The following is a 16198-nucleotide window of genomic DNA, read 5'->3' as shown; positions in this document are numbered from 1 at the left end:
AAAACCTTCTGGAAAAGATTCCTCATTCTAGATGCCATTGAGAACATTCATAATTCATGGGAAGAGGTCCAAATATCAATATTAACTGGAGTTTGGAAGAAGTGATTCCAAGAAGGGGTTCTTGACTTCAGTGGAGGAAGTCACTGTAGATGTGATGGAAATAGGAAGAGAACTAGAATTAGAAGTGGAACCTGAAGATGGGACTGAATGGCTGCAAATCTCATGATAAAACTTAAATGAATGAGAAGCTACTTCTTATCGATGGGCAAAGAGTGTGGTTTCTTGAGATAGAATCTACTTCTGATGAAGATATTGTGAAGACTGTTGAAATGACAATCAAATATTTACAGTAACACATAAACTTAACGCATAAACATAAAGCAATGAGAGGGTCAGAGAAGATTGACTTCAGTTTTGGGAGAAATTCTGTGGGTAAAGTGCTATCAAACAGCATTACATGCTACAGAGAAGTCACTCATGAAAGGAGGAGCTAGTCAGTGGCAAACTTCACTGTTGTCTTATTTTAAGAAATTGCCTAAGCCATCCCAGCCTTCAGCAAGCACCACCTTGATCAGTCAGCAGCTGTCAGCATCAAGGTAAGACCCTCCACCAGCAAAAAGAGTACAACTCACTAAAAGCTTAGCTGATGGTTAACATTTTTTAGCAATCAGGTATTTTTAAATTAATTACTTTCTTTTTTAGACATGCAATTGTACAACTTAATAGACTACCATATAAGCATAACTTTTATGTGCACTGGGAAACTAAAAATTCATGTAACTTGCCTTATTGCAGTACTTGTTTTATTGCAGTGGTCTGGAACCGAACCCTTAATGTCTCCAAGGTATGCCTGTAGTTGAATAAAACAAACCTGAAGTCAGTTACTAAAAGTTACTAGCACAGCTTATTCCCAAGCAGCTTGAAGCATTTCCCTGTGTAGCAAAAGACAACAAGGCCACTAGAGTTTCATTCCACTTAATATTAGTCTAGACATTTCAGAACTAAGTCAAATTTGAGGGAAAATTTAAATTCATAAAAATGGCTCTTCAAAATAGAGCTAAAAAAAGAATACAGTAACCAGAAGGGAATGAATAAAAACATCATTGAATTTTTTTGGCTTTGTGGGTTAAATATTAACAGAAAAAAAATTAAATGTCCATAACACAAAATTAATCATCTGAAGCCACTTTTAAGTAAACAGTTCAGTAGCGTTAAGTATATTCACATTGTTGTGCGTTTATCACCGCCATCCATATTCAGAACTTTTTTATCTTCCTTAGCTGAAATTCTGTACCCATTAGACATGAACTCTCCATACTGTCTTCCCAGTCCCCACAAACCACCGTTCTACTTTCTGTCTCATATGAATTTGACTGCTATCGATACCTCAGATAAATGGAACACTTTTTCCACATTGGTTCTTCTGTGCTGGTTCATTTCATTTGGCATAATGTCTTCGGGGTGAATCCATGATAAAGCATGTGTCAAAATTTTATTTCTTTTTAAGGCTGAGTAGTATTCCATTGTACATATATACCACATTTTGTTTACCCATTCATCTGTTGATGGACATTTAGGTTGTTTCTGCTTTGGGGCTGTTGTGAATAATGCTGCCAAGAGGATTGGTGTGCAAATAATCTATTCGAGTACATGTTTTCACTGCTTTGGGGCGTATACCCAGCAGTGAAATTGCTGGATCAAATAGTAATTGTTTTATTTTATGAGGAATTGCCACATGACAGCAACTGCACCATTTTCTATTCCCTCCAGCAGTGCACAATGTTTCCAATTTTTCTACATCCTTGCCAAGACATGTATTATTTTCTGTTTTTGACAGTAGCCATCTTAATGAGTGTGAAGTAATATCTCGTTGCATTATCAGGAAGTTTTAATAATTAGCAGATAACTGACAGAACACCCAGATTTAAGGGATGCCTGATAAATAATGTAAGTCATAGAATGATACAGAGATGTCTAGATTGAGAATAAACCCCTTTGTTATTTTCAGTTTTGTATGGGAATAGATAGTACAAGTCATCTATGTTCTATTTCATGGAATTGTTTATCATGGGTAAGAGAGTTATTACTAGAATTTAGTATACAGACTAACATAGGAATAAAAACAATACAAACATAAGAAGACAATGCTGAGATTATTACGTTTAAGTCCGATATTTTTGTTATATACTTACTCCATGGTCTAAATGCTACAAGACATTAGAGGACACAAAAGAAGTATAAACCATGGTCCCAGCCCTCAGGTTGCTTACTGTTGAGACAATTAAAAATGCATTAAATAACAAGAACAGCTACAAGCCAGATTGTAACCATTTGCCATAATGAGAGATACTCTGAAAGTACTTTTGGGAGCGGTAAAGGGGGAGAAAGAGGAGAGATTGGTAAGAGCCACAATAGTCAGAGACTTCTTCAGGAAGGAACTGTGGCCTGTCGTGAGCTGTAAATGCCAGACAATAATTTGATGGCCATGGACATGGGGACAAAGATAGGTAGCAGAAACAACTTAATCTAGGTAGGTGTTTGTAATGAAGAATAAGTGGATAAAGTAGAGCCAGACCCCATGGATTAGGGGGAGTGTGTGTGTGTGTGTGTGTGTGTGTGTGTGTGTGTTAAAAAGGAGCAACAGGGACGCCTGGGTGGCTCAGTTGGTTAAGCGACTGACTTCAGCTTAGGTCATGATCTCACGATTCGTGGGTTTGAGCCCCATGTCGGGCTCTGTGCTAACAGCTAGCTCAGAGCCTGGAGCCTGCTTCAGATTCTGTATCTCCCTCACTCTGACCCTCCCCTGCTCACGCTGTCTTTCTCTCAGAAATAAATAAAAACATTTAAAAAATTTTTTTTAATAAAAAATTATTTATTTTTGTTGATTTCCCCTTTCTTATTTTCAGTAGCACGGTATATTTGAAAAAATGTGGATTTTGATGTCAGAAGAGCTGGGACCTTGGGCCAGCTTTATATAATCTCTCTGAGCCTCATTTTACTGGAAATGGGAATAATACTGCTTATGTAATAGGGTTGTTGTGAGAGATCAAAAGAAATGTTTATAAAAGTTTCGGCATACAATAGGTATTCAGCCAGTGTTTGTTTCTCTTCCTTTCCTTACTCTAAGTAACTCATAACTATCATAGCACCCATTGGAAAGTTAAACATTTTAGATTAGTATGGGTTTCAAACAGCTGAACATTTATATTCTGTTTATTTTTTAGCTGATCTTCTATAAAAATTTTTTCTAACATATATTCTATACTTCATTGCCTCCTTCTTAAATTGTTGTACTGTACCTTGGGTATTTATAGACAGTGTGAAGCATAGGGCTAAAAAGCTTCTCTTTCTCTCTTGAGATTGCTAAAATCTACTGGTTGGCATGCAGCCCAGCCCACTTTATGGCTAGCTATTCTCCATGGTCTACGATGTCTGCAAGTTGCCACCTCTGTCACAGCTTCTCATTTCTGCTGGCTGCTACTGTTGCTGCCCCCATTCTTCCTCCTAATTACCATTAGGCTCTGCTGGTCCTCTGACCATTTCTCTTCTCCTTGTTTTCCTTCACTTTTCACTTTCCAGCTTTCTTCCACTTCATGTTGCATCTCATAGCTCATAGGCAACTTGGACCTTCGTTGCTTTTTCAAACTAAGGAGAAGAATCCTTCTGTACAGTGAGCCAGCTGGTCACAGCATGTTTAATGTGGTCCTTATCAACATTTTTCCTCCATACTGTGGACCCTATTCCAGGTACTTGAGAACACTAAACAGCAAGTCCTTGGACTAGTGAGGTATAACTATATCTGGTTTTCTTACAAGTCATTTATTTTTCTTTAGTCTTATTTCACTTTAATTTTATGCAGAACTTTGTGCTAGATAAAAGGGATGACGGTAATGGGGTCTCATAGGTTAAATTATGCCATCATCCTCACTTTCAAAAGAGCAAGAGAACACATATTCACAAATAATACAAGCTAAAGAGGGAATGAGAGAGACAAAGGATTGGGAAGGCTCAAGGTTCTAGTGAAAGTTTGAAAACAGAGTGGCTGACTACCTTTGAGTCCAGTCTTAGAGTGGTAGGTGATAGTTTTGAGTTCCTTCAAGAGTCAGAACAGAGAAACAGGCCAGAGGGAAGGAAGCTTTTATGATTCTCTTCCGTTTCAAAGGTAAAGGTAGAGAATCATTTAATGGGATTGTGGGCACATTTTTCCTTTTCTTAGTTGAGAGTCTGGGCCTTTAAATTTTGTGTATTGTTTTGTCGTTCATTTATATTCCTTCTGAATTTTTATTGTTGATTTGGAAACAGAACATGGAGGTATAGTGGAGGGTCACACGTTTCTATGCTTTTGTAGTCTGAATTATTAAGCATGGCTGAATTTTCTCCACTCTAACTTCATTATGTGATTTTGTTTATTTTAATTCAACTGAGTATTTTTATTTTACCCTAATGTATAATCCCTTACAAAGATTTCAAATGTATAACCAATTTTAATTTATTGGAATTGTTTTTGCTGCTGTTTATAACAACTCCATATTTATTAAACTTGAGCATTTGTTTTAAGCTAAAACAGAAAGGAAAGGCATAAATAACTATGACAAACAACCCTTTTCTGGTGTGGTCATTTGAAATGAAACAACTAAAAAATTTAATCAACTTAAATTTTAAAAAATTAGCTGATATAAGTTGTAAACCAGATGAGTAAAAGCTTTCACTTACTCATTCTTGACATTCAATTCCATTTATTCTTTGTAATATATTTTAAAACAGAATGTTTATAAAGACTAAGGTTTGGTTTCCTATCTCCTGTTTTGAAGTTACCAAGAAAAAATGTTTAGAGTCATATTCTTGCTTTAATACAAATTCCACTTTAATACACAAAAGGGAATAGCGGAGGTAAAGATTTTGCAAATACAAGATAATGTGTTTTATTTAAAACATAATAGTAAGAGTATTATAGTAGTTGATTTAAAATAATTATTAACTATTATTAAAAACTGAGCGAGCTTTATATTAGTGAGTCATTACCATTGAGTTCATTGATTGAACATTTCTTAAGTGCTTATTATGTGCTAGGCATACAAAAGAAGAATAAAAGGAGAATTTGCCTTTGAGTCCCTAAAGACTGCAATATGACTAGCGAGTAATGGAAAATAATCGTCTGTCATCGTTTCACCCAGAAACCTATCCTTTAGACATATCAAGGCACTTAGACATACAAAACAACTCAGAATTGAGGAAAATTCTTGATGTCTTTTTAAAGCCTATTCCTTTCTCTAGTACTCTTGGAAGACAGGAAAGCTAATAGAATTAGAACAACAAGCTGGTTGTCCTCCATTCTTTCTGTTCCCAACTTGCCAATCAGTTCTGTGATTGGAGTCATGGTTCTTAGGTTCATGTCCCTGCTCTAATTGATTTCTGGATGGACATGCTCGAAAGATCAAAGCTCTCAACATTTTACATTAAACACTAGAACACTTCAGCCCATAGCATGTGAACACAAAAGCCCCCAATTAGACACGGTGATCCGAGGAACATAGCAAACAAGAAATGTATGGGAGGTAACCCTGTCATGCTTGTAATTGTGAGCCACTTGCAAGTAGCTATGATTTCAGTTGGTTTATCAGTTTTTACTGGCAAGAGCTAAGTAATAATTACAGTCACTGAAAAATACATGTAAACATTTACATGGTATTCAGATTCAGAGAAAATACAAAAGAACAGTAACTTTTTCTTGTTAAAAAGTTAACAATAATATTAAGGTGTTTTGTAAAGGTATAAATAATAAATGTAAAGAAAAAGATTGTAGTCATCTTTAATTTCAGCCTTGAGGTAACCCCTTATCACTTTTGATGTTTTCCTTATCTTTTTTTCTATAGGTAGATAACACATTTTAAAAACAAAAATGAGGGTGCCTGGGTGGCTTAGTCGGTTGAGCGTCTGACTTTGGCACAGGTCATGATCTCACAGTTGGTGAGTTCAAGCCACACACTGGGCTCTGCGCTGACAGCTCAGAGCCTGGAGCCTGCTTCAGATTCGGTGTATGTGTCTCTCTCTGCTACTCCCTGGCGTGTGCTCTCTCTCTCAAATATAAATAAACATTAAAATTTTAAAAATAGGATCATCCTGTACGTAGGTTTATAACCTACTTTACTTATTTATCATGTGTATCTTCTCTTATCCATAGATACATAATGTAATGTATTTTGTGATGTGATGGCTGCCTGGTATTCTGTCACACAAGTATATCCTACTGTAGCCAGGCGACTGCTGAAATGCTTCTGCTGTTCTCTTTTGTAGTATGTTAGCTCGATTATAAGCTCCATGAGCACAAAAAACATAACTGGTTTGCTATCTTTGTGGCCCTCATATATAGGCTTTCAGAAAATAGGTGTTTAATTCTCCTACCCTTCCTTGTCTGCACCTACACAGCTAAATATGCCAGGAGAAAATTACAAAACTGTGCTCGCTTCAGAGTTATGACCATTAATCTCAAGTGCTGCCCATTTGAGTGTCAGCCCTTAGTGCTGCCCAGCTCTCACACTCCCATTTCCTTATTTCATTAACTCTCCCACCCTGTGAGATAACTTTTAGACTTCCTCTTCTCTCCTCAAAATCCAGACACCTCCTTCTTCAGCTTCATTCTCTGCTGATGACTTTTCTTCCCCCTTCACTGAGGAAAGGAGTCATTTTTTTAAAAACTTCCACAAGTTCTTACCATCACATCTGCCCACCTCCTCGAGTCTGTGCTTATATTATAGGCCCCCTTCCTTCCTGAGTGTGTGTGCACTACCTGTGCTCCAAAAACCAACCCCTCTGCTTATGTACCATCCCGCCCTACTCAAGGATCTTAGTCCACATATCCTTTTATGCATAATCAGTATTCCCTCTCTGCTTTATAAGAATTGCTGCTATGTCTGCCCCATTTAGCTGTCCAACGACCACCCCACTTCATTCTTCTTTACAGCAAAATTACGTGGAAGAGTTGTTTGTGCTCTCATCCCTCCTTTCCCACTAGCTCTTGGGCCCACTTGTATGAGGTGTCCATATACACCATTCTTTGAATTCCTGTCAGGAAAACCACTGACTTCCACTTTGCCAACTCTAGCGATCACTTTTCAGTTCTTACCATACCTGAGCTATCAGCAGCATTTGGCATAATTGATCACTCTTTCTCGAAATACTTTATTTATTGTCTTATGTTTCAGAACCTTACACTCCTCTGATTTTCTTACTCCCTTTTTGGCCTTCTCTGTTCCTTTGGTTCATTCCTCTTTAGTAGTCCCCTCTCAGTTCCTTTGGTTGCCCCTTTGCCTATCCTCTTGTTTTGAGATGCCCGAGAGCTCAGTCTTTTCTCTCTACCCAATTCTTTGGTGACCTCATCCAGGCTCTGCACTTTAAATATATGCTCACAAATCTCAAATTTATATCTCCAGTCTATACCTCTTTCCTGAACCTCAGACCCATATATCTAACTGCCTACTTGACATCTCTCCTAGGATATCTGATAGACATCCCATAGTTAATCTGTCCAAAACCAGACTCCTGAAACCTCCTTGACCCCAGCCTTTCCCATCTTAGTGAGTGATAATTATATCTTTGTTGCTCAGGCCAAATCCTTAATTTCTTTCTTATACTAATACCCAGTCTGTCAGCAAATCCTGTCCCTTCTACCTTCATAATATGACCAGAGTCTGACCACTTCTCACCTTGCCTTCTTCTGGCACTTTGGCCCAAGTCCCCCTCATTTCTTAGCCAGATGGTTAAAATAAGCTCCCTATGTGGTCTTTCTGTTTCCCTTCAGTCCATTCTCAGCCTAGTGGTCAGGATGATCCTCCTAACCCATGAATGAAGTCAAGTTACTCCTCTGCTTAAAACCCTCCAGTGATTCTTACTAAATTCAGAATAAAAGCCTACAAGGCCTAATGCCATGTGGCCCTCTGTTAACCTTTCACACCCCATTTCCTATTACTAATCTAACTTGCTCACTTTGCTGCTGTCACACCCTGGCCCCTTTGTAGTTCCTGAAACATGCCAGCACATGACCATTTCAGGGCCTTGCTCATCTTACCCCCTCTATTGCTTTCCCCCCAGATAATCATACAGCTTGTTCCCTCACTTCACCATTTTCAGGTTTTTCACCCCCAGTAATTTTTCAGTAAGTCCTGCGTTGAGTATGTTATTTTAAGCTGAAACCCATTGTACCCTGCCTCCAGCATTCCCTATCCCTTCTTGCTTTACTTTTCTCTACGTCATGTATTATCATCCAACATATTGTGTATTTTACTTCTTTCATTTATTTTCTGTGTCCCCCTCCCCCAAAACTAGGAGATTTTTGTCTTTTTATTTACTGCACTTAGAACCGTGCCTGGCACATAATAGGTACTCAGTAAATGTTTGTTAATGAATGAATGTAAGCATCAACATCCTTGGCAGATAAATATGTATACAGATCCATGATTCATTTATTCTTTCAGTGAAATGTTTGAGTGTTTACTATGTGCCACATACTGTGCTTGGTACTAGGGGCGTAACAGTCAAAAAGTCAGACAAGGAACCTACTCTTATGGAGCCCATAATCAAATGAAGATGACAGATAAATACATTTTTAAGCTATAAATTGTAATAAGTGCTATGAAAGAAACAACCAGGGGATTGAACTGAAGAATAACAGATGACTGAGGGAAGCAGTGAAGGCGGACTTTTCCACGTGGATGAAAGAGAGGCTGGGACTTGAAGGATGAGGAAGACTACAGTCATGTGGAGAACAGAAGGAACAGCATTTCATGAGATAAGATTAGAAAGTTAGGCAGGATTTCCTAGGCCCAGGGGTTCTCAAACTGTAGAATGGGAACCTCTGGGAGTCCTTCTGATCTTTTCATGGGGTCCAGAAAGTCAGCACTGTTTCATAACAACATTAAGACACTGTTTGCCCTTTTGTGCACTCATTCACTCATGAGCACGCAGTGGCGTTTTCCAGAGCCCACATGACATGGTGTCACACAGACTGGATGCTGAATAGGCTATGAGTGTCCAGTTATTTTCTACTTAGCCAGGCATTAAAGAGATTTGCAAAAATGTAAAATAACGTCACTCTTCTCAGTGTTTTCCTTTCTTTTGGAAAATATATTTTCACTTAAGAAATTAAGTTACTGGGAGAACTGGACAACAACGTGTAGAAGAATGAAACTAGATCATTTTCTCACACCATACACAAAAATAAACTCAAAATGGATAAAGGACCTGAAGGTGAGACAGGAAACCATCAAAACCCTAGAGAAGAAATCAGGAAACAACCTCCTTGACCCCCACTGCAGCAATTTCTTACTTGACACATCCCCAAAGGCAAGGGAATCAAGAGCAAAAATAAACTATTGTCCCTAATCAAGATAAAAAGCTTCTGCACGGCAAAGGAAACAATCAATAAAACTAATAGTCAACCAACGGAATGGGAAAAGATAGTCGCAAACGACATACCAGACAAAGGACTCGTATCCAAAATCTATAAAGAACCCACCAAACTCCACACCTGAAAAACAAATAATCCAGTGAAGAAATGGGCGGAATACATGGCAATGAGAAAGAATGAAATCTGGCCGTATGTAGCAACATGGATGGAACTAGAGGGTGTTATGCTGAGCGCAATAAGTCAGGCAGAGAAGGACAGATATATGTTTGCACGTATAGGAGGATTAGGAGGAACCTAACAGAGGACCGTGGGGGAGAAGAAGGAGGAAAATGGGGGGGGAGGGAGGGAGGCAAACCATGAGAGACTCTTGAATGCTGAGAACAAACTGAAGGCTGATGGGGGTGGGGAAGAGGGAAAGGTGATGGGCATGGAGGAGGGCACTGCGGGGATGAGTACTGGGTGTTATATGGAAACCAACTTGACAATAAACTATTTTAAAATTTTTTTAAAGAAATTAAGTTGCTTATTGTAATAGGTAATGATTTTTAAATTTCTCAACTTTAGTTTCTAATGTGGTAAATATTGATAGATTTAAAAGCTCTTTACGCCCCTCAGTAATTTTGAAGACTTACTATACAAGGGCCTTGAGATCAGAAAGTTTAAGAACTCCTGTCCTGAGTTACTGTAAGATGTTTGTACTTTATTCTAAGAGTGATGGAAAGCCGTTGAAGGATATTAAACCAAGGTAGTGATGTGATCTAATTTAACTTTTGAAAAGGTCACTCACTGCCGGATGAAGAATACACTGGAGTGGGCCAGCAGTGGGAGGGGCAGGGGCACCTACATGAAGGCATGTGTCAGTCCAAGTGAGAAGTGATGGAGGATTGTGCTGAGGTGTGGAGTAATAGTTTGCTAGAGCTGCCATAACAAAGCACTATAGACTAGGTGGCTTAAAAAAAATAGGAATTTATTGTTAGTAGGGCTGTTCTTCTTCTGAAACCTATAGGAGAGAGCCCACCTTGCCTCTCTGGGCTTCTAGTGTTTGCTGGCAATCCTTGGCATTCCTTGCTTTATAGACACATAACCCCTGTTATTTTTCGAAATAAGGTTACAGTCTGAGGTAGTGGGAGTTAGGATTTTAACGTTACAGTGGGTGGTAGGGGGGAGGCAATGAAGACGAAGAGAAATGAAGATGTCTCTTTTGGAAGTAGAACCAGAATGGGTTGTTGATTGATTAGATCTAGGGGATGAAGAAAAGAGAAATCAAGGGTGGAACTCCCACTTCTGGCTTTGAGAAGGTAGATAAATAGTAGACCCAAATGACATGCCATTGATTAGCATGAACACTTGAGGATGGGGCCATGTTTCTTAGGGGATACATTTCCTGAAGTGGAATTGCTAGGCCTCCATTTTCTTGAGTATGTTCATGCATTTATTCTTCCATACAGACCTTATTTAGCATTATTAGTACTGTTTTAGTATTTTTTAGTGTTACTCTACCAGGTCATCCTGATTTAAACAATCAGATATGATGAAATGCAATATTGTAATCCAGTTCGTCTAGGTAGTCAAAGAATTTAGGCAAAAAGAAAATAAAATAGGAAGGAAACTCTCAACCTAATAAGAGGCCGTATTGTATTGCTGGGGTGTCTGGGTGGCCCAGCTAATTGAACATCTGGCTCTTGACTTTGGCTCAGGTCACGCTTTCATGGTTCATGGGTTCAATTCCTGCTCAGGATTCTGTGTCCCTCTCTCTCTGTCCCTTCCCCAACCAGGCACACACATGCACTCTCTCTCAAAAATAAAAAAACATTAAAAAAAAAAGAGGCAGTGTTGCTAAAAAATCATGTATATGTGCTAAAATTAATATATATATATAGTTAGAATATCTTGGTTTTAAAAGAATAAAAAAAATTAACTATTGGAGTTATCTATGGGAACTTTGGACTTAATAACTTTTAGGACTTTGTGTGCTTGGAAATCACTTTTTTTTTTTTACGTTTATATACTTTGAGAGAGAGGGAGGAGGAAGAGAATCCCAAGCACACTCTACACGTCAGCATGAGCCCAACGTGGATCTCAGTCTCACAAACCATGAAATCATGACCTGAGCCAAAATCAAGAGTCAGGCGCTTAACTGACTGAGCCACCCAGGCACCCCTGAAATCACATTTCTTTATGGTATTTGCTCTGGGTAGGAAACCTAATATTATGAGTCTAGAATTTATGAATATTTGAAAGGGGATTGAAAAGCTGCTAACTTTTGAGAAATCACAGACTTCTCAAATACATTTGGGGATAAACTTAGAAAAAATATAATACTAGCCAAGATAAATGATACACAGTATCAGAGGGTTTTTTTGCCACTAATTGGGTAATCAAACTACCACATTCTGAGAGGTTCCCTTTGGTGTAATATCTGCAATCTGGTTATCCTGTGACTCTGCTGTAGCTACTGCAGTGCACAAGTTACCATTCAACACTCTACTACTCTCCCAGGGAGAGCTTGGCCAAGAGTTACTGTGAGGCTCAAAGAACTGCATCTGATAAACCTTTAGAACTTTGGTAATCAGATATATTTGCTATAGCTTGTGTACTTTCATACTTCTGCAATAACTTAGACTTTTAAAATGTGTTATTTGTTTCTTTTACAGGACAATGAAGGCCAAACAGCTCTACATTATGGTAAGATGTCTGCAACTTATTAATAATCATATTTGCAAGTTATCTCTATTTGTTTATTCCAATTTTGTCCAGCCCTGTGTAGTACTTAGAAACACACCTGGTCAGCTGGTACAGCCAGTATGGAAAACAATGTGGAGGTTCCTCAAAAGATTAAAAATAGAATTACCATGTGATACAGTAATTCTGCTACTATATACTTAACCAGAGAAAACAAAAACACTAATTCAAAAATAGGCACCCCTAAGTGTACTGCAGCATTATTTATAATAGCCAAGATATGGAAGCAACCCAAGTGTCCACTGTAGATGAATGGGTAAAGAAGACGTGGTCTTCTGTATATATGTATGTGTATACACACACATGGAAATATTACAGAGCCACAAAAAAAGAATGAGATCCTTGCCACTTGCAACAATATGGGTGAACCCAGAGGGTATTATGCTAAGTGAAATAAATCAGTCAGAGGAAGACAAATACCAGGTGATTTCACTCATTTAAGAAATTAAGAATTTAAGAAACAAAAGAAAGCAACAAAGAAAAAAAGAGACTTAAATACAGAGAACAAACTGGTGGTTGCCAGAGGGGAGGTGGGTGGGGGATGGGTGAAATGAATAAAGGGGATTAAGACTACTTAATCTTGGTGAACACTGAGAAATATATAGTATTGTTGAACCATTGTATTGTATATCTGAAACTAAAATAACACTACGTGTTAATTATACTTGAATTTTTTTAAATAATAAAAAGCAAGTGTCTAGTCATTAGCAGAGACACAGTAATGTTTTGTTTAAAAATAGATTAATAACTTCTACAGTGGAGGTATATTAAAATTCTATGGGAACATTCTTAGTAAATAGAGCATTTCTGTACCATCAACAGAAATGGAGGCTCCTCCAGTCCCCCTTTGAAAATTCATTTTTTCATTCTCGGTACTCTCAGTGACAACAGAGACACTAATCCTTGTCACTGTAGGAGCTATGATCTCTCCTACAAGACATACTTTCTTGATGTAATTGAAGTAAAGAAAACTAGATTTGATTTTTTTAACAAATTTTACCTGCTGATCAGCTTAGTCAGGTAATCTTCACTTAACTAACGAATCTGTAAAATAGAAGTTAATCTGTAAGATGGAAATGATATGGCTTTTAAAGACTACTGGGTAGATTCAGTGAGATAAAAGATAGTTTTTAAATAAAGTACTTACTAAAAGGATTCCTACCTTTATTCTATTTGGCTGTGTATATGGTTGAATAAAAGACAACCATCAAAATTTAAACTAGATTAAGGATCAACCCCCTTTAGACTTTTGGGGACAGAATACATTAGGCTCTTTCGTCGGTTTGGGTCATCCTGGACTTCTATTCAATAATAAATGACCCAGATGTCCCTGGACATTTCCGTCCACTGCTTATTAGCATTTGCTTGGATGTTAGGAACCTCACTGAATAGTCTAGGAGTCTAAACTATTGGGCTAGCTGTTAATGCTAACTATATTTATCAGCCTGATAATGAAGATTGAAATATCACCAAATGCATACCCCAACTAACCTGGGTACCAAAACAAGCACAAAAAAGGAAACTTGTGAGTCAGTCTCACTTTTGAACATATATGTAAAAATCCTAAATTAAATATTAGCAAATGAAATTCATCAATGTATTTTTTAAAGATGTGACGAAGTTGAATTTATCCTAGGAATTCAAAGATGATTTACCAGTTTAAACATTTATTAATGTAGGTTGCCACATTAACAAATTAGTTGAAAAAAACCATTTGGTCAAATCAGATGCAGAAAAAAGATTGAGAAGATTCAGTACTCAGAATGCAACATAAAGAAACCTATACAGAAAAGTCATTAAGACCCCAGGATCTTAAGCCGGACTTCTGGTCTCAAATTCTAGTTCTACTCCTGAACGTGGACAGATTATTTAACTTCAGTGTACTTGTTTACTCATGGTGAAACAGGAATAATAATTACCTCAGAGATATGCTTTGAACACGTAATAGGCTAATCTACATGAAGTGCTTAGGACAATGGCCTGCTTAGGATTTTTTAAGTTTATTTATCTATTTTGAAAGAGAGAGAGAATCCCAGTCAGGCTCTGCACTGTCAGGACAGAGCCAAACGTGGGGCTCAATCTCACAAACCATGAGATCATGACCTCAGCCAAAATCAAGTCAAATGCTTAGCCAACTCAGCCACCTAGACTTCTCTTTATTGCATTCTTAAACATTAGCATAAAAAAAATAGAATATAGGGGCACCTGGATGGCTCAGTTGGTTAAGTGTCTGACTTCAGCTCAGGTTACCATCTCATGGTTCGTGGGTTTGAGCCCTGCGTCGAGCTCTGTGCTGACAGCTCAGAGCCTGGAGCCTGCTTTGGATTCTGTGTCTCCCTCTCCCTCTGCCCCTCCCCGACTTGTGCTCTATCTGTCTCTCTCAAAAATAAATAAATATTTAAAAAAAATTTTTTTTTAAGATAGAAAATAAATTTTAAAGAACTAAGCCCTGGTCAAGTATAGGTAAGAGATGGGGAATCCCTTACTTTGCGCAGGATCCCATCCTGAAATGGAGGCTTTGCTGTGGTGCACTGAGACTGTTGAGGCCGTGATCACCCTTGCCCTGACTTGAGAGGTGGTGGTTCCATGTCAGTATCCCCGTACTGCCACCAGCACCAACTCCTAGAGCAGGGGAAGGAGGGGATCACTCAAGAGAAGCTTGCTGTTGTCCACACTCCCAGCTTCAGAGTCTGGCTCAGGGATTTTGTCTGGGTTGGGGGAGAAGGCTATAAAGCAGCTCCTAATCTCTTCCCAAAGGAACTGACTTCATTTGCAGCAGAGCCTGGAGAAGTTCAAGGCTAAGGGTCTTCTCAAGAATTGTGGAGAGAATGAGAGAATGCCACAGCTGGGAGGAGCCTTCATGAATCAGAACAAATATCAAACACTGACCTTTAAAGAAACCACACTTTGATTGGGCTGGTCTGTAGGACAATTTGTCCTGATTGAGTGTTTTTCCTTGAGCACTCTGAATATGTTATCCCACTGTGTTCTGACCTTGAATGTCTATTTACAATACAGAAGGAATCTGTATCTATAATCTATATCTAGCAGAGCTGTCTTTCAAAAATGAAGAGGGAATAAAACCTTTCCCAGATAAACAAAAACAGAATTTGTTGCTAGCAGACCCACCTGACAAGAAATACTAAAGCAAAATATTCAGACTAAAAGCAAATGACCTAAAAGATACTCAGATCTACATGAAAAAACAGAGAACACTCATAAATATATATGTAATTATAAAAGACAGTATAAGTGCATATTTTTTATCCTTTCTTTCCTTAACTGATTTTAACAAGGAATATCTAAATAATATATGTATATAATGTACTATTGGGCCCATAACCTATAGAAGTATAATATATTTCGCAATAACACCACAAGGGAGGTGGACAAGAACAAAGTTATCATTTGGTAACAAAGTATCGTTAGGTGGGCTAAGGAAAGGACCTCAGATGTTAAAGTAGCTATAATAATGTATTGTTGGATTTGGAACATTAATTTATAAAACAGAGATAACATTACTACCACCAAAAGAGATAAAATGGAATAGAAGTATATGGGAGTAATGTTTCTACGTATCACTGAAACTAAGCCAAATATAAATCCAAAGCTGAAGTTAACATGTATGTGGTAAACCCTGGAGCACCCCGTAAAGAAAAACTCAAAATAGACAATTCAAAAATAATAGTTGGAGATTCTAGCACCCTGCTTTCAATAATGGGTAGAAAAACTAAACAGAAGGTAAACATAAACAAAGAAATAGAAAACCTGAACAATACTATAAACCAACTACATCCAATAGACATCTATAAAACACTCCGTCCAACAACAGAATATATATTCTTGTCAAGTGCACATAGAGGGTTCTTCAGGGTAGACAATATGCAGGCCATGAAACAACCTCAGGAAATTTAAAGGAATAGAAATAATGGAATGTATGTTCTCAATGAAACAACGGAATGAACTTGGATATTAAGACTTGAAAACTCACAAGCATGAGGAAACCAAACAACAGACTCAAATAACCAGTGAGTGGGTCAAGCAGGAGGAAGT

The 16198-nt window shown here is 38.0% G+C and overlaps 1 protein-coding gene across 1 annotated transcript in view; it reads left to right on the top strand.

Annotated features, from left to right (window-relative positions):
• Positions 1-16198, top strand: part of ACBD6 (acyl-CoA binding domain containing 6) — a 194754-nt gene that overhangs the window by 156696 nt on the left and 21860 nt on the right. Inside the window, exon 7 of the mRNA XM_077763114.1 lies at positions 12058-12088. Coding sequence (XP_077619240.1) covers positions 12058-12088 — 31 coding nt within the window. The remainder of the gene's footprint in view (positions 1-12057; positions 12089-16198) is intronic.

Source organism: Crocuta crocuta, unplaced genomic scaffold (assembly GCF_008692635.1).
Source record: "Crocuta crocuta isolate KB4526 unplaced genomic scaffold, BGI_CrCroc_1.0 scaffold3, whole genome shotgun sequence".
NCBI lineage: Eukaryota > Metazoa > Chordata > Mammalia > Carnivora > Hyaenidae > Crocuta > Crocuta crocuta.
Note: the sequence above shows the minus strand (reverse complement) of the source record. Positions and strands in the feature narration are given on the sequence as shown.